The sequence below is a fragment of the Scyliorhinus torazame genome, chromosome 4, assembly GCF_047496885.1.
Source record: "Scyliorhinus torazame isolate Kashiwa2021f chromosome 4, sScyTor2.1, whole genome shotgun sequence".
Classification (NCBI taxonomy): Eukaryota; Metazoa; Chordata; class Chondrichthyes; order Carcharhiniformes; family Scyliorhinidae; genus Scyliorhinus; species Scyliorhinus torazame.
Window position 1 is genome coordinate 101,081,524 of NC_092710.1, and position 22,426 is coordinate 101,103,949.

Sequence of the window (22,426 nt, forward strand, 5' to 3'; positions counted from 1 at the left end):
CCACATCTGATCATTGACCTAACTCCATATCTTTTCCTGTAATATCTTTGGTTGACATAAAACTATCAATCTCAGGTTTATAATATACAACTGATCTGACTCAATTATCATTCCCAGAAAAGAATTCCAAACTTCTATCATCTTCTCATGTATAAGTGTTTCAATCCAGAAAGGTTTGGCTCTAATTTTCAGATAATGTCATCTAGTCCTAGACTCCATAACCAACAGAAATAGTTTATCTTGATCCACCCTATCCAATGCTTTAATATCTTAAATCCGCAGCCAAATCACCTCATTACTTTCTAAATTCCAGGAAATACAACCCGAGTGTAATCTCCCTGATGTGTTATGTACTCTGGGAATACACAGGCTGCAACTGGATGCAGCTTTAACCAAAAGATACTTCAGGCCTTGAAGTTAGTTCAATCTGATTTATTGAACCAGTAGCACAGTTAGCACAGTTCTCTATGAGTTCGACTCTCTGCTAACCTAAGTGTGGTTACTCTGTCTGACTGAACCAGACTAGCTCTTCGCCACGTGCTGGAGGTGTGATACTGTACATACACCCTAACTCACTCTGTAGATGTTCATCAGTGGAAAAGGCGGAGTGTAAATGCCTCGTGCCTTTTAGAGTGAGATACCACTCCTGAGTGTCGTGCCTGCTCATTGGTCATGTCCTGTTCTCTGTGTTCATTAGCTGCCTGTCTGTGCCTGTCTGTATATCATTATCTGCATGTCTGCATATCATGACATCTCCCCTTTTTTTATGTTTTGTTGGCACATGGGAACGTACTTATATGTGGTGGCATATATTAACATATTTACAAGCGGTGCATATGTGAACGTATTTACATGTGAAGAAAGCTGTCTAATGTAAGAAAACAGAACATAGCAAACAAAACAAATGTTCATAAGTCCAGTCTCTGGGGCTTGCGTCTGATTCTTGTTGACCGCCGGAGAGGTGGTGGTGGGGACGACGGCGCCTTGACAGGCGAGATGGAAGCCGGACTGGTGGCCTCGTAGTTCGAGGTATTAGGAGGTGGCAAAACAACGGAGAAGAAAGCGGTTGTCAGCAGGCAACTGCGCAGTGCCCGTCTGTTTCGTCGCACAACAAAACCATCAGCCCGACGTACAACATACGAGCGGGGCGCAGCCTGTCGAACAACGACAGCTGGAGCAGACCAGCCACCATCAGGGATCTTGACCCGAACAGTGTCTGCCGGGGATAACACGGGCAAATCGGTGGCATGAGCATCATAGCCCTGCTTTTGCTGGTTTCGGAGTTGCTGCACCTTCTGCAGCACCGGGAGGTGATCCAGGTTGGGCAAGTGTATGGTTGGAAGTGTCATCCGCAGGTCCCTGTTCATCAGGAGTTGAGCAGGCGACATGCCAGTGGACAGTGGGGTCGCCCTGTACGCAAGCAGCGCGAGGTAGATGTCAGAAGCAGAATCCGTGGCCTTGCAGATGAGCTGTTTCACAATGTGCACCCCTTTTTCAACCTTCCCATTGGACTGCGGATAGTGTGGACTGGACGTGACATGTTTGAAATGGTATGACTTGGCAAACATAGACCACTCGTGGCTATTGGAGCATGGGCCATTGTCACTCATGACAGTGAGTGGGATACCATGCCTGGAAAACATCTCCTTACAGGCCTTGATGACGGTCCAAGATGTGAGGTCTGAGAGCTTCACGACTTCAGGGTAATTGGAGAAATAGTCAATAATCAACACGTAGTCACGACCATTCGCACAAAAAAGGTCGATGTCAACCTTGGACCACGGGGAGGTCTCGATTTCATGCTGCTGGAGTGTCTCCTTGCTCTGCGCTGGCTGGAAGCGTTGACAGGTCGCACAGTTGAGGACCGTGTTCGAGATGTCCTGGCTTATACCGGGCCAGTAGATAGCCTGCCTGGCTCTGCGTCTGCACTTCTCGACGCCCAGGTGTCCCTCATGGATTTGGCGGAGCACCAAGCTCTGGAGACTGAGTGGAATGACAATCCAGTCCAGCTCGAGGCGGATACCATCAATCACCGTCAGGTCCTCCTTAACATTGTAAAATTGAGGACACTGCCCTTCTGCCAGCCATTGGCGAGGTGGTGCATGACACGCTGCAAGAAGGGGTCTTTGGCTGTCTCCTCGTGGATACGAACCACCTTCTCATCAGACGCCGGGAGGGTGCTACCACACAGCTGCACCAGTGATTCAATCTGCCGGATGATTTTCAGCGGTTCACCAGGCAATGTGATGGAGCGGGACAATGCATCAGCAATGATGAGCTCCTTGCCAGGCGTGTACACTAAGTCAAAGTCGTACCTTCTGAGTTTGAGGCGGATGAGCTGGAACCGAGGCGTCATGTCGTTCAGGTCCTTGTGGATAATGTGGACCAGAGGCCGATGATCCGTCTCGACAGTGAATGTCGGCAGGCCGTAGACATAGTCGTGAAACTTGAGAATGCCAGTGAGGAGGCCCAGGCATTCCTTCTCTATTTGCGCATATATTATTTCGGTGGGCGTCATGGCCCTCGATGCGTAGGCTACCGGTGCCCAGGATGAAGTGTCACCGCGTTGAAGCAGCACCGCAATGACGCCATCCTGGCTCGCATCTGTCGAAATCTTCGTCTCCCTGTCTGGGTCGAAAAATGCCAAGACGGGTGCAGTGGTGAGTTTGGCTTTCAGCTCCAACCACTCTGCCTGATGTGCCGCCTTCCACTCAAAGGCAGTGGACTTTTTCACCAGGTTTTGTAGGGCCGTGGTGTGTGAGGCCAGGTTTGGGATGAACTTGCCCAGAAAATTGACCATGCACAGGAAGCGCAACACTACCTTCTTGTCTTGAAGGCCTTGACCTTGTCTGTGTCCGGGCGCACGCCCTGCTGAGAGATCTGGTCGCCTAGGAACTTGAGTGTCGACATGCCAAAGCAACATTTGGACCTGTTCAGCTTCAGGCCATGGGCATGGACACGGCGGAATACCTGCTGGAGATGGGAAACATGCTCTTCAGGGGTCGTGGACCATATGATGATGTTGTCCACATACACGCGAAGCCCTTCAATGCCCTCCATCATCTGCTCCATGATGCGATGGAAGATCTCCGATGCCGAGACAATGCCAAATGGCATGAGATTATAGCAGTATATGAAGGTGCAGAGCCTTCTGCTGGACTCATCCAGCTGGATTTGCCAAAATCCATGTGACGCATCTAACTTGGTGAAAAAACGTACATGTGCCATCTCACTGGTGGTGCAGACCTGCACAAGGCTGCATAGTGTACAGGCTTCCCGCAGTTTAAACATCGCCTGCCTCTTGCAGGGCAGTGTGTCTTTAAGTGGGCGTTGTACTGGGCATAGCGATTTTTGGCGTGCTTATGCACCGTGCATGTTTCAATCGCGACTGGCAGGGGCATATGCTTGATGTTCAGTAGCTGCCCTCTCAGAGGATCAGAGTGACCTCCAAAAAGGATTTGGTCTCTGATCATGGAGTCAGCAATATCACCAAAGTTGCAGGACAGCGCTAGCAGGTGGAGGTTAGTTAAGAAGGAGTTAAAGATTCATCTTTATCTTGTAGACGCTGTTTGAATATGTAGCGCTCGAAGATATCATTGGTGTTCACTCCACAGTGACTGCCACACTTGTCCAGGACGGTCTGAAACTTTGTCTTGTCCTGGCGTTCGGTGAAGTGAAAAAGTTGAAGAGTTCGATGGCTTGATCACCCGCTGTTGAGAGGAGAAGCGCGATCTTCCTTGCATCAGATGCACCCACGAGGTCTGAAGCTTCGATGTACAACAGAAACATTTGCTTGAATGTCCGCCAGTTGACACTGAGATTGCCGGAGATCCTGAGCTGGCGAGGAGCCTGAATCTTCTCCATGGTGCCAGAATACATTCGCTGGTCGTCACGGAATGGACTGAGGTAAACCACCTAGATTAAGGAGTCTCCTGGTAGCATGATGTGTTAAGTACTCTAGGATAACACAGGCTGCAAAAGGATGCAGCTTTAACCAAAAGATACTCCAGACTTTGAAGTTAATTCAATCTGATTTATTGAATCAGTAGCACAGTTAGCACAGTTCTCTATGAGTTCGACTCTCTGCTAACCTCAGTGTGGTTACTCTGTCTGACTGAACCAGACTAGCTCTTAGCCATGGCCTGGAGGTGTGATACTGTACATACACCCTGACTCACTCTGTAGATGTTCATCAGTGGAAAAAGGCAGAGTGTGAGGGCCTCGTGCCTTTTATAGTGAGATACCACCCCTGAGTGTCCTGCCTGCTCATTGGTCATGTCATGTTCTCTGTGTTCATTAGTTGCCTATCTGTATATCATTATCTGCATGTCTGCATATCATGACACTCCCCAAGTAACCTAACCCATGGAGTTCAGGGTTCACCCTGGCAAATCTCGTTAGACACTCTCCAAATTTAATATATCCTTTCTAAGGTGGTGTGCCCAAAGTTAACTGCCAAGCGTTCAATAAATTTAAAACCAGGCAGCTTGACCCTGATTGGTCAACGCTTGGCAATTATCTGTCAGTCACCATCAACTGGTGCACTCTCCATGGCAATGCCTCTACCAATCATCGTCCACTTGCCAACCAATCAGCATTCTCTTCAGATACAAAGTTTCCTGTTTGATGTGCTTCTTTTTTCAGCAATACGACTAAATTGTGTTTCTCACTGGGAGTATGGTAACTATGAGTTTATCCACAACACTTTGTTGGTCTACAGAAGACAGAATATTTGGCTGTATGCTTTGTCTAATTGTACTGACCCACTAATCCGTTTATTAAATATCTCAGGTCACTCTCATCGGTATCATACTACTGCACTTCCTTCTGTTACACAGCGTAAAGTTGTGATTTAATGGAAAGTTGTCCACATGGCTGCAGTTTATTGAAAAATCCTTTCAGCTTTCCAGCACGCTTTACTTACCTTTGGTCCAGGTTGTCCAGGGGTTCCTGGTGATCCCTCTTGTCCTTGTAATCCCTGGACATATGTGGAAATACGAGAAAAAAAATATTAAACCACTTTATCACCAATAGTTACGCTTAACTTCAGTAACTGAAGCCAATATCAGCAAGCATTTTTTCCCAAATGGTATAAGGTTATTAAAATCTCAGGAGTAAATAAGGTGACAGTTCTAGTTCTCCCTGTGATGTTAGCTTGCTGCTAATATGTATTAAACAATATGCACCAAATGTCAACTCTCACCCTATGTTTAAAATGCTTGACTTCCCTTCCAAATCTCTCCATGGCCTTACCCCTCCCTATCTCTGTAATCTCCTCCAAGCCCACAAACCTGCAAGATATCTGCATTCCTCTAATTCTGGCCTCTTGAGCATCCCCGATTTGAATCGCTCCACTGTCAGTGACCTTACCTTTAGCTGCCTGGATCCTAAGCTCTTGACATTCCATCCCTCAATCTCTTCACCTCTCATTCCTCTTTTAAGACACTCCTTAAATCAATCCCTCTTTGACCAAGTTTTTGGTCACTTATCCTAATATCGCCTTATGTGGCTTGGTGTCAAATCTTGTTCGATGGTGGTCCTTTGAAGATCCTTGTTCGATGCTATTACCATGCAATTTATTGTTCTGATGATGCCACCTTTGACATCAGTACTTCTAATTTGTCTCTCTTTATCCTCAAACAAGAATTTCCCCTACTGAAGTTGACAAGGCCTTCAACCATTTTCATCCATTTCCTGCATTTCTGCTCTCACCCCTTCCTTCCAGCACCATAATAGGGTTCCCCGCATCCTCACCTTCAGCCTCGCCAGCCTCCACATTGAATGGATCAGCCTCGGCCACCTCTAGCGATGAACCATGTGATCAAACAGACCTTCCCTTTTCCTCTCCATTGCGTATTCCAAAAGGGCAGTTCCCACCCTGACATCCTGGTCCACTCGACAATCTCCCCTAACACCCACTCCCTTGTCCATGGCATCTTTCCACGTAAGAGCAGGAAATACAACACCTGCCCTTTGACCTCCTCCCTTCCCAAGATCCAGACCTCAATCTAGCTTTCCTGGTGAAACAGTGATTCACTTGTACTTTCCCTTTTGTTCTTTCCTTCCCTGTCCCTGTACTTGCTTGAACCCATCACATATGAACATACGAATTAGGAGCAAGAGTAGGCCATTCGGCCCCTCGAGCCTGCTCCACCATTGAACAAGATCATGGCTGGTCTGATTGTAACTTCAACCCCACATTCCTGATTACTCCTAATAACCTTGCACCACCTGTGTTAATCAAGAATCTCTCTAGCTCTGCCTTACAAATATTCAAAGATTCTGCTTCCGCTGCCTTTTGAGGAAGATAGGTCCAGAGACTGATGACTCACCTCAGTCTTAAATATAATAATAATCTGTATTGTCACAAGTGGGCTTACATTAACACTGCAATGAAGTTATTGTGAAAAGCCCCTAGTCGCCACATTCCGGCGCCTGTTCGGGTACACAGAGGGAGAATTCAGAATGTCCAAATTACCTAACAGCACGTCTTTCAGGACTTATGGGAGGAAACCGGAGGACCCGGAGGAAACCCACACAGACACGGGGAGAACGTGCAGACTCCGCACAGACAGTGACCCAAGCCGGGGATCGAACCTGGGACCCTGTAGCAGCTCCATTATTAGTCTGTCACCTTTTAAAAATATCTGCCTTTCCATTCTTCCTCACAAAGTGGATAGTTTCATATTTCACCATTGTGGATAGCACAACTGCGTCACAGCTCCAGGGTCCCAGGTTCGATTCCGGCTTGGGTCACTGTCTGTGCGGAGTCTGCACATCCTCCCCGTGTGTGCGTGGGTTTCCTCTGGGTGCTCCGGTTTCCTCCCACAGTCCAAAGATGTGCAGGTTAGGTGGATTGGCCATGATAAATTGCCCTTAGTGTCTAAAATTGCCCTTAGTGTTGGGTGGGGTTACTGGGTTATGGGGATAGGGTGGAGGTGTTGACCTTGGGTAGGGTGCTCTTTCCAAGAGCCGGTGGAGACTCGATGGGCTGAATGGCCTCCTTCTGCACTGTAAATTCTATAATCTATGATATTCCATTTGTTACCTTCTAGCCCAATCATTGCCGGTCGACATAATTTTGCAGCCACTTTACAGGGCGGAATTTTAGGTTTCTCCCCAAGGCAGGGTCTGAGACGGCGGAGGGAAGCATAAAATTGCTTGGACGGGATTCTTCCTGGGATCACACCTACCACGCTCAGATGCATTTTTCTTGTTGGGTGTAGGAAACTTTTATATAGATTTAGTATATATATCTGTTGCACTAATGTTATTATATATATATTTATATATATATCTGTTGCAGTAATTTTTTCAAAATCCTGGTTGAATCTACAAGCATGCAATGTGTCTGCAAAATGTTCAATTAAGATGTTGTAAAATTTAGATAATCTTTCTTTCTAACTAGGTATTTGTTTAGAAAGAGAGATCTAATTGAATTTTTGATTGCTGGAGAAGAGATAATTTGAGACACTGGGTTTTAGATTTTGGTAAGTAGGTCATGGGATCGGAGCGGGATAAACATGATGTAATTAATGGGAGGAGCCAGGTCTGTCTGTAGTTTGGCAGTTTGAAATAGGTTTGGGAGTCTGCTAGGAACTTTAAGCTGAGCAGCAGCTTTTGCCAAATGCTGTCAGGATAAACAGCAGACTGACACAGACAGAAGAGTCTTTAGACTGTTGCCTGAAAGGGCTCTCTCCAAGCAATCTTTCAAGGAATCTCCATACAAGTGTACAGCAAGTAACCCTGTGTTCGTTAACCTTTGACCTTAATTGGAGATAAAGAAGGTATAAGCTAGTAGTAAAAAAAAGGATTCCTTTTATTTTAAGGATTGCTTAACTGTTAACTGAAAGGTTATTTTCTGTGATGTTATGTTTAATCCTGTGTCAGGAATGAAGTTTGTTTTAATATAAAAGATATCTATTCATCAGTGAAATCATGCTTGGAGCCAAGTATCCTTCCCTCCAGTTTTAGAAATGTTAAGAAGTGTTTGAGGGTCTTGTTCGGTATCCTAACAATAGTTGGGGTCTGGTCTGGATCTTAACAGGTGAGCATGGCCTTGGGCAGGTGGGCAAGGCCTTGGGTAGGATACCATGCTCTTATGTGGCCCTTTAAGGACTTTCTGCTGCCCAGCTTCAATTTATAGACCGTCAGGAGCGGGTGCAAGTAGGGTAGGAAACAGAGAAATAAATTTATCTCCATCCTGTGCGGTAGGGGTGTGGGGTGCTTCAATTTGCAGGCCCCTTCAGATTTCAGGTGCCCTCCCCTCCGGGACCTTGGAGTCCCATCCCTCCTTAACCTGGCCTGCCCTCCGACGTCATGATCGCTCTCCCCCCCTCCCGAATCCCCAGGACATCCCATACCCTCGAACGGCCAGCCCTGATCTCGGTCCCTGGAACTTCGCTTGAGAACGGTCCTGGGACTTAGTTCCAGGCAGACTGATCCAGTACCGCTTCTGACCATTACAGCGCTCTGCCCAGATGGGTTGGAGATCTATCGGTCAACCTCCAAAGGTGGATGGAATTCTCGCTCACTGCTAATCAGTGCTCAATTAAATGTTAAATGGCAGTGGGCTTCTGAGAGTTGACAGTAGCACAGTATGCGCCGACTCTCAGGATGACAAGCACCAATCCTTAAGATTCTACCCTTAGTATCACAGAAGGAGGCAATTGACCCAGTGTCGCCTTCTCCCCATAGCCCTCCACATTCCTCCTTTTTGGATAATAATCCAGTTTGCTCTTGAATGTCTCGATTGCCCCTGACTCCACCACACACACTCTGGCAGCGCATTCCAGATCTTAACCACTCACTGTATGAAAAGTCTTTCCTCGTTCTCCATTGCTTCTTTTACCAATTACCTTAAATCTGTGCCCTCGGGTTCCTGATCCTTTTCACTAATGGGAATTTTCTCCCTTTCTGTTCCATCCAGACCCCTCATGATAATCTGAACAGAAGGAATGTGGATTCATGGGGCGAAGGTGGGGATGGCGTTCACTGATTAGTCTTTCAGAGAGTAAAGTTGCCATGGTCCCAGATGACCATTGGCTGCTTTCCGTTTTGCGAGGGAGAGCTGACTGGTGGTGATTTAACCTGAGGGTCACCACATCTCAAACGACGGGCAAGGTTGAGAGGTCGGGGCCTTCATGAATAACCTCAGCCGCTTCTCCTTCAGAGAACGTCCCTATCAAATCTCCTTCTGGCCTTCTCCCTACTTGGCACATCAAATTAATGGCAATTTTCTAGCTGTAAAAATCAATATTATTTATCAGAAATCCAGTTATGCAGAGATTTATTTCCGTGTTTGCTCCGTACAATAAGTAGTCGACACTGGAATGATTGACAGCAGTGCAGATTATCCCTTCCACTGCTGGGCTCAACACTTCCAATTCAATACAAGCTCTCTTCTCCAGCTAGTAAAATTAATCCAATCAAAAGTTACATGTTATTTGACATCAACTGACACAAAAATGTCTGGAACTGTTTCTTCTGCATATGTTAAGTCGTCTGTTGGAGATAAATCATACCAAAGTGACTCTGCTTCACAATTACTACCCGTAATATGATTATTATTGCAAAGAAGTATTCTCACTGCTTCAGTTTTACTTTTGAAGTCAACTAAATCTTTCAGTTTATAAGATGTTATACTGAACTAGGAAAGATTTGAAAGTTGTTCCTTCCATTTATCTCATATCAAGTTTCAGCCAGCAGAATCATTGGCCTCCGGCCTAGACTATCCTACTAGAGTGAAGCCATTTTAAAGGAAGTTTAAGAATATAAGAACTAGGAGCAGAAGTAGGCCATTCAGCTCTGTGAGCCCGCTCCACCATTCATTGAAATCATGGCTGATCTTCTACTTCAACACTATTTTTCAGCACTATCCCTGTATCCCTTGATGTTTTTAATCAGTAGAAATCAATCAATCTCTATCTTGAACATACTCAATGTTACAGCCCTCTGCGGCAGAGAATTTTAAAGCTTGACACTAAAGTAGCATGGGGCGAAATTCTCCGTTATCGGAGCAAAGTCCGCCGATCGGCGCAAAAAACGGCGCAAATCTGACTTGCGTCACGCCGGAAAAATGGTTCAAAGGTCTCCGGCCCAAAATGGGCTAGCAGCTACGTGACGGGATCCGCGCTTGCGCACGTGGTTCACGCCATCCAGCGTCATACACGCCGCACAGCGTGATGGCTCATAAGGCCGCGATGCTCCCCCCCACCTGACCGGAACACCTGACCGGAACACCCGACCGGATGGCCGCACGCCGATCAGCCCCGAGGTTCCAGTCACGGGATGTGGAGGCGCTCCTGGATGCAGTGGAGCAGAGGAGGGACGCCCTGTATCCCGGACACGGCCGCAGAGTTGCCCCACGCCACAGCCGGCGTCTGTGGAGGGAGGTGGTAGAGGCCGTCACCGCTGTGGCCCTGACACCACGGACAGGCACCCAGTGCCACAAGAAGGTGAACGACCTCGTCAGAGCAGGCAGGGTGAGCCTCGCCCATATCCCCCCCTCCCCTATATCCCCCCTCCCCATATCCCCCCCTCCCCCATATCCCCCCTCCCCATATCCCCCATATCCCCCCTCCATATCCCCCATAACCCCCCTCCCCATATCCCCCCTCCCCCACATCCCCATATCCCCCTCCCCCATATCCCCCCACCCCCATATCCCCCTCCCCATATCCCCACTCCCCATATCCCCCATATCCCCCCTCCCCCATATCACCCTCCCCATATCTCCCCTCCCCCATATCCCCCATATCCCCCTCCCCCATATCCCCCCTCCCCCATATCCCCCTCCCCATATCCCCCCTCCCCATATGCCCCCCTCTGCATATCCCCCTCCCCCATATCACCCCTCCCCATATTCCCCATATCCCCCTCCCCCATTTCCCCCTCCCCCATATCCCCCCTCCCCCATATCCCCCCTCCCCTCCCTCCCCCATATCCCCCTCCCCCATATCCCCCCTCCCCCATATCCCCCCTCCCCTATATCCCCCCTCCCCCATATCCCCCCCTCCCCCATATCCCCCATATCCCCCCTCGCCCATATCCCCCCTCCCCCATATCCCCCCTCCCCATATCCCCCCTCCCCCATTTCACCTGATCACTGCCTGCGTGACTAACCATGCATGCTTCATTGTGTATCGCAGGAGCAAACGTCGAGGCACCCATCCCCGCAGATGCAGACCGCCTGCAGGATGCCCCTCGGAGGCCACGGGAGACGGAGAGACCCGGACCCTCTGGCATGCGACGCCCGCAGGATGCCCCTCGCACACCACGGGAGACGGAGAGACCCGGACCCTCCGGCATGCAACGCCCGCAGGATGCCCCTCGCACACCATGGGAGACGGAGAGACCCGGACCCTCCGGCATGCGATGCCCGCAGGATGCCCCTCGCACACCACGGGAGACGGAGAGACCTGGAGCAACAGGGAGACGACACCCCCGTCAAGTGCGGGAGCGACGACGCAGGCGTGTGCCACCCAGCGATGAGGGGGGCAGCCACAGACCCCCGTCACATCCGAGCCAGGACACCACTACCCAGGACACCACTACCCAGGTCACCACTACCCAGGACAGCACTACCCAGCAAGACGAAATACCGGACAGTGACTCAGAGTGGATGGGTGGAGACGAACCCCCACCCCAAAGTGCCATGGACTCAGAGTGGGACGAAGAGCACGACACAACGCCACTGCTGTCACCAACACCCTCCACCATCGCAGAAACACTCACCTCGGTTGGGCACTTTAGTGATGAGGCGTCTGGTACACTCACTGGTGCGCACAACTCAGCCGTCCCGGTACAGCAGGTGGAGGTAGGAGCAGCAGAGGGGCCGGGCGGTCAGAGGGCAGCCCAGCCCAAGCAAACATCTGCCGCCCAGATGGATCCCGGGTTCCTGGAGTTTCCACACCCACACATAGATCCGATGCAACCACCGACCCGGAGACGAGCGAAGAGGGTGACGGCCGGCTTGCGGCGGCTGCAGTCACAGGTAGAGGAGTCCACCCGCGTCCAGGAGCTGGAAGTGGTGCCGGTCATGCGTGCCACCCAGGCCGACACCGCACGGGTGGCGTCCGCGGTGGAGGCAATGGGTGCGACGGTGTCAGACATGGGGAACAGTTTGCGAGGCTTGCGGCTTTCCGTGCAGGTGGCGTCTGTGGCCCAGGACATGACTGCACTCTCACAGGAGGCTATGAGCCAGTGCCAGCGCCAGATGGCAGAGGAGCTCAACGCCATGGCCCAGTCTCAGCAGGCCATAGCCCAGTCTCAGCAGGCCATGGCCCAGTCTCTGCAGGCCATGGCCCAGTCTCTGCAGGCCATCGCTGAGGGCATCGGCACCAGTGGCCATGTGCGAGCCGGCGTCGCACTGTCACAGACAGGGTTTGCCAACCCCCTGGGCTCCATGGCTGCAAACCTGCAGACCCCTGTCGATACCAGCACGGGCCTCCAGGACTGGCAGCGCCAGATGCCGGGGGGGCGTCGGATGGCCAGTCCCTTCACATCCCCCACCCATGTAGAGGCCTGGGGGCCATCGGGCACCCCGAGGGAGGAGGAGGTGGTGTGGTCCGTCCCGGCTCCCCCTGTAGGGGAGGTCCGGGAACACCGCGACACCTCGGACTCCCCCCCCCTTCCGTCCCAGGTGCATCGGGTGGGCAACGGGCAGGACAGGCTGGCAGCTCGCCATCCCAGTCGCCCGGGCCGCAGCCTGGCCCATCTAGGCCAGGATGCCCCAGGAAACAGCCGCCAAAGGGATCCAGTGTCAGAGGGCAGGAATCACAGGAGTCCACCTCCAGTTCTGCTGTACCGTCTGGGGAACCACGTAGACGTAGTCAAAGGGCCCGCAAGGCCAAACAATTAGACACTGAGTAAGTTGGCACGGGTGCAGGGCACAGATGAGTTTTAGGGGCTAGGGCACGTGCATGAACTCCTTTGGTTATTAAAGTCAATGTTACACCTACAGATGCTGCCTTTGTGCTCTGTCCAAAGCGTGCGGGGGTGTCATGTACGTTGAGCGCAAGTGTGTGTGTGAGGGGTGGTCTTACCTCAGCCCCAGGTGAGTCTGCCCCCTTCCCCCTGGCCCGCCATCAACATCCCCCCGGGCAGAGGACGGGACCATGCGCTGCAGTGTCACAGCCGCATGCAGGGTTGGTCCGGGTGGATGGTGGTACTGTGGCCATGGGTCAGACATGGTCCAACGATGTGGAGCGAGGAGCTCACCGCAGGGCGGGTTGTCATCATCCTCCATGGCCTGCAATAGACACGCGCCCACCCGCAACTGTGTGAGCCCGGCCGTTGTGCCGCAGGTGGATCGGCAATGGGGGGGTTGGTGTGCATGCGGGTGGGGTGGGTGGGGTTGGGGAGGGGGGGTGAGGGTGCTGGGTGGGTGGATGGGTGGGGGGTATGGGTGGTCGGCTGTTGCCATGGTGTGCGGTCTGTGGCCATACTACCCGATTCCCACGCCCATCTAGTCAGTGAAGCGGGCGGCTATCAGTCTGTCCCGTGCCCGCTGGGCCAGCCGGTAACGGTGGACAGCCACCCGCCTGTGTCTAGCCCGTCTGCCCTGACCATTGCCCCCATCCCCCTCATCTGGGGAGGACTGCGTCTCTTCCTGCTGCTCCTCCACTCCGCCCTCCTCTGCCTGCGGCACATCGCCCCTCTGTTGGGCTATGTTGTGCAGGACGCAGCACACCACAATGATGCGGCCGACCCTATCTGACCGATACTGGAGGGCGCCCCCAGAGAGGTCCAGGCACCTGAAACGCATCTTCAGCACGCCAAAGCACCTCTCTATCACTCCCCTTGTCGCTACATGGGCATCATTGTAGCGGTTCTCCGCCTCATTGCGTGGCCTCCGTACAGGCGTCATCAGCCACGATCGCAATGGGTAGCCCCTGTCGCCCAGCAACCAGCCCCTCAGCCGGGGATGGCATCCCTCGTACATGCCGGGGATGGATGACCGCGACAACACGTATGAGTCGTGTACACTGCCTGGGTAACGGGCGCAGACTTGCAGGATCATCATGCGGTGGTCGCAGACCACCTGTATGTTCATCGAATAGGTCCCCTTCCTATTGGTGAACACGGCCCTGTTATCTGCAGGTGGCCGCACGGCGACATGCATCCCATCGATCGCGCCCTGGACCATGGGGAACCCGGCAACGGCAGAGAAGCCCACGGCCCGGGCACCTTGGCTGGCCCGGTCCACAGGGAAGCGAATGTAGCGGTGCGCCATGGCAGATAGGGCATCTGTCACTGCCCGGATGCACCGGTGCACCGATGTCTGCGATATGCCGGACAGGTCCCCACTCGGTGCCTGGAATGACCCCGTTGCATAAAAGTTCAGGGCAACCGTAACCTTGACGGACACGGGGAGAGGGTGTCCCCCACCAGTGCCACGCAGTGACAGGTGTGCCAGCAGGTGGCAGATGTGTGCCACGGTTTCCCGCCTCATCCGGAGTCTCCTCCTGCATTCCCGGTCCGTGAGGTCCTGGTATGACTGCTGGGGCCGGTACACACGGGGCGCCCTCGGGTGTCGGTCCTGTCGGTCAGGTGTCCCTCCAGCCTGGGCGGCTGCCGCCTGCCCCTCTGCGGCAGCCTGCGCCGCCTCTCTGGCACGCTCCTCCTCCTCCTCCTCATCCAGGGCAACATGGACATTAGCGGCTGCCGCCACGGCGGCCAACATCGCTGGATGATCGGAAAACATGACGGCCTGGTGGTGGGGGGTGGGGAATGACGAAATGTCATCATTGCCCATATCCCCTCCTTCCCCCCAGCCAGGTGGCATGGACCGCATGGGTCCAACTGTTGGAGGCTGGCACCTGGCCAGGTGGACCAACTCACTTGCCCCCCCATCCCCCTCCCTGGCACGGACCCCCCCCCTGGCACGGACCCCATCCCCCTCCCTGGCACGGACCCCCCCATCCTCCTCCCCGGCACGGACCCCAACCTCCTCCCCGGCACGGACCCCCCCCCCCCCATTCCCCTCCCCGGCACGGACCCCATCCCCCTCCCCGGCACGGACCCCCCCATCCTCCTCCCTGGCACGGACCCCCCCCCATTCCCCTCCCTGGCACGGGCCCCCCATCCCCCTCCCCGGCACGGACCCCCCATCCCCCTCCCCGGCACGGACCCCCCACCATCCCCCTCCCCGGCACGGACCCCATCCCCCTCCCCGGCACGGACCCCCCCATCCTCCTCCCCGGCACGGACCCCAACCTCCTCCCCGGCACGGACCCCACCCCCCCCCGGCACGGACCCACCATCCCCCTCTCCAGCACGGACCCCATCCCCCTCCCCGGCATGGACCCCAACCTCCTCCCCGGCACGGACCCCCCATCCTCCTCCCCGGCATGGACCCCCCTCCCGGCACTCCCCCGGAGCCCAGCCCACTCTAAGCACCCCCCCCCCCGCCGCACACACACACACAACCCGAGACACACCTCTCCCCCACACATTCAGACTGCGGCCACGCCATCGCCTGCCCAGCGGCCAACCCCCCAGGCCGTCACTCACCTCCACGCTGGTCGGCGTGAACCTGGAGCACAGGTTCACGCCGATGAAAAGGAGGTTTGATTTATGTCGACGTGAACGCTCATCACGTCGACGGGACTTCGGCCCATCCGGAAGGGAGAATATCGGCAGGCCGAAAATCGGCTGCCTTGCGCAGACCCGTGCCATTCTCTAACGTCAGCGGCGCCATTAACGCCCCGCCGACTTTTCTCCCTTCGGAGACTTCGGCAACCGGCGGGGGCGGGATTCATGGCGGCCAACGGCCATTCTCCGACCCGCTGGGGGGTCGGAGAATGACGCCCATGATTCCAGCTCAGATATAACAGCTGAAGGCAGCTTACCACCCCAGGCCCCAATAACCAGAATGCCTATCCACTACTGGCACTAATTACCCCAAGGTCAAATAGACACCACAGAGGTGTAATGTGACAGCTCTGTGCAGTTATGCTCCAACTTCCCGAAAAAATTGGAGCGCCATTAACCTGGGTAAACAAAGTTCTACTCAACCATTTCGGATAAAATTAGGTGTCACATGGGAAAATATTGGCTGATTAGGAAAAGCCAGCATGGATTTCTAAAGAGGAAATCATGTTTAAATAACTTGGAAGGTTTTTTTGAGGAGGTAACAGAAAGGGTTGACGAGGATAATGCTATTGATGTGGTGCACAAAGACTTTCATAAGGCATTGGATACAATGCAACACAAAAGACTTGCGAGAAAAGTTATAGCTCATGGAATAAAAGGGACAGCAGCAACATGGATACAAAATTAGCTCAGTAATAGGCAACAGAGTAATGGTCAATGGATATTTTTCAAGCTGGAGAATGGTTTGTCATGGTGTTCCCCAGGGATAGATATTGGGACTCTTGTTTTTCCTGACATATATGAAAGATCTAGATCTTGGTGTGCAGGGAACAATTTCTAAGTTTGCAAATGAAACTGTGAACTTCAGAAGGACATAGACAAGTTGGAGGAGTGGACAGGTAAGTGGCAGGTGAAGTTTAATGGGTGATGCATTTTGTTCAGAGGAGTATGGAGAGACAATATAAAATAAGGATAAAATTCTTAAAGGGGTGCAGGAGCAGAGAGACCATGATGTAATGTGCATAGCTCATTGAAGGTGAAAGGACAGGTGGAGAGAGCTAATAGAGAGTTAATAAAGCATATAATATTTTGGGATTTATTAATAGGGCATAGAGTACAAGAGCAATAAGATTATGCTGAATTTACACAAGATGTGGAGATGCTGGCGCTGAACTGGGGTGGGCACAGTAAGAAGTCTCACAACACCAGGTTAAAATCCAACAGCTCTATTTGAAATCACAAGCCTTCGGAGGATTGCTCCTTCATCAGGTGAAGTCACTTCACCTGAAGAAGGAGCAAAGCTTTAACCTGGTGTTGTGAGACTTCTTACTGAACTTGGCCAAGACACTATTCAGATCTCTGCTGAAATATTGTGTACAGTTCTGGGTGCCACAACAAAGGAAGGATATTTACAACAGGTTTACAAGAATGGTCGCAGGGATGAGAAACTTTACTAAGGAGGACAAATTGAAGAGGTTGGGATGTTCTCCTTGGGGAGAAGGCTAAGAGGAGATGTGATAGAGGTGTTCAAAGTCATGAGGGGGCTGGACAGAGTAGATAGCGTAAAAACTGTTTCCCCTCATAAAAGGATCAAGAACAGGAGATCACAGACATGAAGTGATTTGCAAAAGAAGCAAATCCGATGTTGAGAAGAAACTTATTCACACAGTGAATGGTTGCGGTCTGGAGTGCACTGCCTGGAAGTGTGGTGGAGGCAGGTTCAATCAAGTCATTCAAGAGGGAATTTGCTGATCATTTGAATAAACAGTGTGCAGGGGTACAGGAGAAAGGCAGGGGAAGGCACTACGTCACGATGCTCGTTTGGAGAACCAGTGCAGACATGGGCCAAATGGTCTCCTTCTATGTCATAACAATAATTCAATTGTGATGTTTTATGAGAACCTCAATTTTTCAGATTTTTGTATCCTTAAAATTCCCAGAACAGAAGCAGACCATTCAGCCCCTCGAGTCTGTCCACCATTCAATGGAATCATGGTTGATCTGTGATCCAACTCCATATGCCCACCTTTACCCCATATCCCTTAATAGATTTTGTTCACAGATATTCATCAGTCTCAAATTTAAAATTAACACTTGGGAAGGGTAGAGAATCATAGGGAGGTCAGCAGCTGCTGCTAAAACCAGACAGGGAAGTTCTGTAAACCTGCTTGGAGCACTGACCCCTAAATCTGCCACCAGAGGCCACCTCCATGCTTGGGAGAAGCTGGAGGAATTGTCCAGTCAGCCTTCTTTGTAAGCCTCAATAAACCCACCGACTGTGGGCAGGTCAGCCCCGCCACCCATACTGCCTCTTGGAAATGGCCCGGGGTGGAATGTAGTCAGGGAACAGGCATGCACCAGTACACAAAATTCCACACTCGCCCACCACCATTCCACCCCAGCAAGGGACAGAAATCCTGCCCAGGAACTCTGAATCCAGCTGTGATAACCACAGACAAAACTATAACAACAGCCTTCCAGGAACCCATCCCTCACATCTTCAGATCATCAAATGGGTTAAAACTCCAGTTTGTGATGCTAGTGTCTGTTGTGAACCTACCAGAGGATTTCCTTCTCTCGCTTCATTGGTTAAGATCCCATAAACAAATTGTGATGAATGTAGAAATTGATATATCTTATATATATTCTGTTGCAGTATTATTTAAAAAACTCTGGTTTGAAATACTTAGAGGCAATGTGTCTACTAAGGCAGTAATTAAGAAGTCGTAAGAGGTGAGGTTATTATTGATTTTAACCACTTACTTGGTTACAGATAAAAGGCTAATGGAATAGTGTTTTGATGGAGATTCCCTGGAGTGTAGATAATTTGTGAGGGATTGTATTTAGTCCTGGCTAAGCAGGTCATGGAATTTAGTGGGCTACAGATGATGTAATTAATGGGAGGAGCCAGGTCTGTCTGCAGTTTTTCAATCTATTATATGATTTTAAGTTGAGCAGCAGTTTTGCCAAATTGTTAGATTGAACAGAAGTGTACTGATCCGTTCTTGAAAGGGTCTCTTTCCAAAGTTCCACACAGATAAGCAAGTAACCTGCTTTATTAACTTTATTTATAAGTGGCGTGTGAACTCTATTGGATTGCTTGTTAGAATTAGTAGGTGTAAATAGTAAGTTCAAGTTTTACCTTTAATTTAGGAACTGTTTAGCTGATCATAGAATCATAGAATTTGCAGTGCAGAAGGAGGCAATTCGGCCCATTGAGTCTGCACCGGCCCTTGGAAAGAGCACCCTACTTAAGCCCACGCCTCCACCTTATCCCCGTAACCGAGTAACGCCACCTCACTTTTTTGGACACTAAGGGCAATTTTGCATGATCAATCCACCTAACCTGCACATATTTGGACTGTGGGAGGAAAGAGGAGCGCCCGGAGGAAACCCACGCAGACACGGGGAGAAAGTGCATACTCCGCACAGACAGTGACCCAAGCCGGGAATCGAATCTCGGACCCTGGAACTGTGAAGGAACTGTGCTAACCACTGTGCTACCATGCCGCCCCTGGATTGCACTTCAGGCAAGTACCAGGAGCTGTCAGGGAGGGGGGGCGGGCTGAGTTCCCCAGCCCCTGAGGGAAACACACGCCCCAAGTCTGAAGGGGCTTTCTGATTGAAGTGCTGCCCAAGATCGAGAGAGAACCTTTCAGTTTCTCACCCTCAAGTCATCGGGTGCTTGCCAGCACTAAAATTGGCCAGTTAAGGACCTAAATAGGGGCAAGGACAGGCTTCTCTTCCAAGGTCCTGTCTGCCCCACCATTATATTGCATCTGGGTCAGGGCCAGCGGGATTCTAGAGGGAATTCCATCCATGCAATTTTACGTTCCCAAGCCCATCCACTGGGTGGGGAGCTTAAAATTCTGGCCAAGTGTGCTGAGAAACCATGATCCAAGGTTCGAATTACCATTCAGCAATACCACAAGACAGGTGCTATTTTAACTTACTGGCCTGGATTTTCAGGTCAGCAGCAAGGGAACAGTCGCTCACCTCGCTGGCAGCTCCCCAAAATGTTTTACAAGCTTTAGAGTGCAAACTAGCCGTAATCCAGTGTCTGATCCAGCGCAACGCCTTCTACAGGGGATCCGCGGCATCAGTGAACTGACAGCAAGGCTCTTTAATCAAACAACCAATCAAGCGGTACAATTTCTCACTGAGCCATGTAGAAACTGAATCAGGATGTGTGAAGGAGGAAATGTAAATTAGATTTAAATCTAGTAAAAAGTGAAATAAAAATTGGAGAATAAAAGAAGGGATAAAGAGAAGGAGCCAAACGAGACAGGCAGAGAAGCGTTTTAAAAAAACTCAAGCACTAATTATCATCAAAGGAAATGATTTGTAGAATTATATTTTCAGGGCCAGAGGGCTGTTCAACAATAATTATCAGTCCATTGAAGACTCACTTTCTCCTGAATGCACCAGGTTAAAAAATCTTTGGCGGTCTGTGGGGGGGAAAAATCAGAGGGTAGCTTCATACCATTGCAATGAATTCAGTGACGTGTTTCTCAGCGAGAATAACAATAGTTGTGTGTGGAGAAATGGGGGGCGGGATTCTCTGATCCTGAGGCTAAGTGTTGACACCATCATAAACGCCGTCGCGTTTCACGACGGTGTCAACAGGCCCCCAGGAGCAGTGGTTCCGAGCCCCGGAGTAGGCCAGCACGGCACTGAAGCGACCCACACCGAATGTGCGGGTCCGCGCATGCGCAGTGTGACCGGCGCGATTGCGTGCATACGCGGTGGCTTCATTGTCCGCGCCAGCCCCGATGCAACATGGTGGAGGGCTACAGGGGCCGGCGCAGAGCAAAAGAGGCCCCCAGCCCGAGAGGCCGGCCCACCGATTGGTAGGCCCCGATCGCGGGCTAGGCCACAGCGGAGGGCCCTCCGGGCTCGGACCCCACCATCCCCCCACCAGGCCACCCTCAGAAGGATGCCTGCCGAGGTCCCGCCGGGTAGGACGACACATGGACAGCACCGGCGGGACCCGGATTATTTTTGCAGCCACTCGGCCCATCCCGGGGGGAGAATTGCCGGGGGGGGGGGGGCGCGTGCCAGCGCCAATGGCACCGAATCTCCACTCTCCGGAGAATCGGCGGACCACCGTCAGGGCGGCATTGCGCGATTAGTGCCCGGCCCGGCTATTCTCCAGACCGGCGTGGACTGAGAGAATACCGCCTGGGACATTCCAATAGAAACTTTCCTTGTTTGAATGCATATGGGCAGATGTCAGAAGTTGGTGTTCCATTTTCTTCATAATAACTGTGACTGTTGAGAACCTCACCATTATTCCCAACAAATTATATTTATAGAACACCCTTAATGTAATGAAACATCTCAAGACACTTCACAGGGGCATTATAAAACAAAGTCTGACCTGGCCACAAAAGGAAATATCAGATCAGGTGACCAAAAGCATGGTCAAAGGAGGAGGTACTCAGAAGTGTCTTAAAAGGAGGAAAGCAAGGTAGAGAGGTGGAGAGATGTAGGAAGGGAATTCCAGTGCTTGGGTCTGGGCAACAAATGGCATAGCCACCAATGGTGGGGCGATTATAACTGGGGATTGACAAGAGGCCTTAACAACCCAGGTTGGAGCACTGTGGTGCTGGAGGAGATTACAGAGATAGGGAGGGGTAAGACCCTGGAGGGATTTGAAAACAAGGATGAGAATTGTAGGATCAAGATGTTACTTCACCAAGAGTCAATGTAAGTCAGCGAGCACAGTGAAACAGAAATTGTGGTGTAGTTAAGACTCTGGCTTGGATAACTTGTAGAATGAGGGAGACCAGACAGGAATACACAAATCTTGGGTGAAATTCTCCGGCAACGGTGTGATGTCCGCCGACTGGCGCCCAAAACGGCGCAAATCAGTCGGGCATCGCGTCGCCCTTTGGGGGCTGAGCCCCAACCTTGAGGGCTAGGTTGGCGCCGGACGAATTTCCGCCCCGCCAGCTGGCGGAAAAGGCCTTTGGTGCCCCGCCAGCTGGCGCGGAAATGACATCTCTGGGCGGCGCATGCGCGGGAGCGTCAGCGGCCGCTGACAGCATTCCCGCGCATGCGCAGTGGAGGGAGTCTCTTCTGCCTCCGCCATGGTGGATACCGTGACGGAGGCGGAACGGAAAGAGTGCCCCCACGGCACAGGCCCGCCCGCGGATCGGTGGGCCCCGATCGCGGGCCAGGCCACCGTGGGGGCGCCCCCCGGGGCCAGATCGCCCCGTGACCCCCCAGGACCCCGGAGCCCGCCCGCGCCGCCTTGTCCCGCCGGTAAGGTAGGTGGTTTAATTTACGCCGGCGGGACAGGCATTTTAGCGGCGGGACTTCGGCCCATCCGGGCCGGAGAATCGCGCGGGGGGGCCCGCCAACCGGCGCAACGCGATTCCCGCCCCCGCCGAATATCCGGTGCCGGAGACTTCGGCAACTGGCGGGGGCGGCATTCACGCCAGCCCCCGGCGATTCTCCGACCCAGCGGGGAGTCGGAGAATCTCGCCCCACGAGTCGATGTATCCATTTTACGATTAATTTGTGTATTGTTTCCATGAAATAATTAATGCTTTATTTTTCTCACTCTTGTTTCTCTCTCTCTCTGAATGTGTGGAATTGGAAAGGTGCATCTGCTTTCTGAACTGTTGCACAATTTACAATTATTGACGTTCTCAAATCTATGTAAGATTATGGAAACATGCATTCAAAACATTTATATGTTTTGAAGTTGTGAGTTGTGAGATAGGGGTTTCATTTAGAAATGGCGCCCGATCCCTTCCTGCAGTTAAGTGCGGTCTTGGCAGGGTGTTCCCCCCCCCAGGGCTCGAAAACAGGGTAGAGTACC

The 22,426-nt window shown here is 51.9% G+C and overlaps 1 protein-coding gene across 1 annotated transcript in view; it reads right to left on the minus strand.

Annotated features, from left to right (window-relative positions):
• The window catches only part of LOC140411421 (uncharacterized), a 196,684-nt gene that overhangs the window by 109,939 nt on the left and 64,319 nt on the right, over positions 1-22,426 (minus strand). Inside the window, exon 11 of the mRNA XM_072500528.1 lies at positions 4,925-4,978. Coding sequence (XP_072356629.1) covers positions 4,925-4,978 — 54 coding nt within the window. The remainder of the gene's footprint in view (positions 1-4,924; positions 4,979-22,426) is intronic.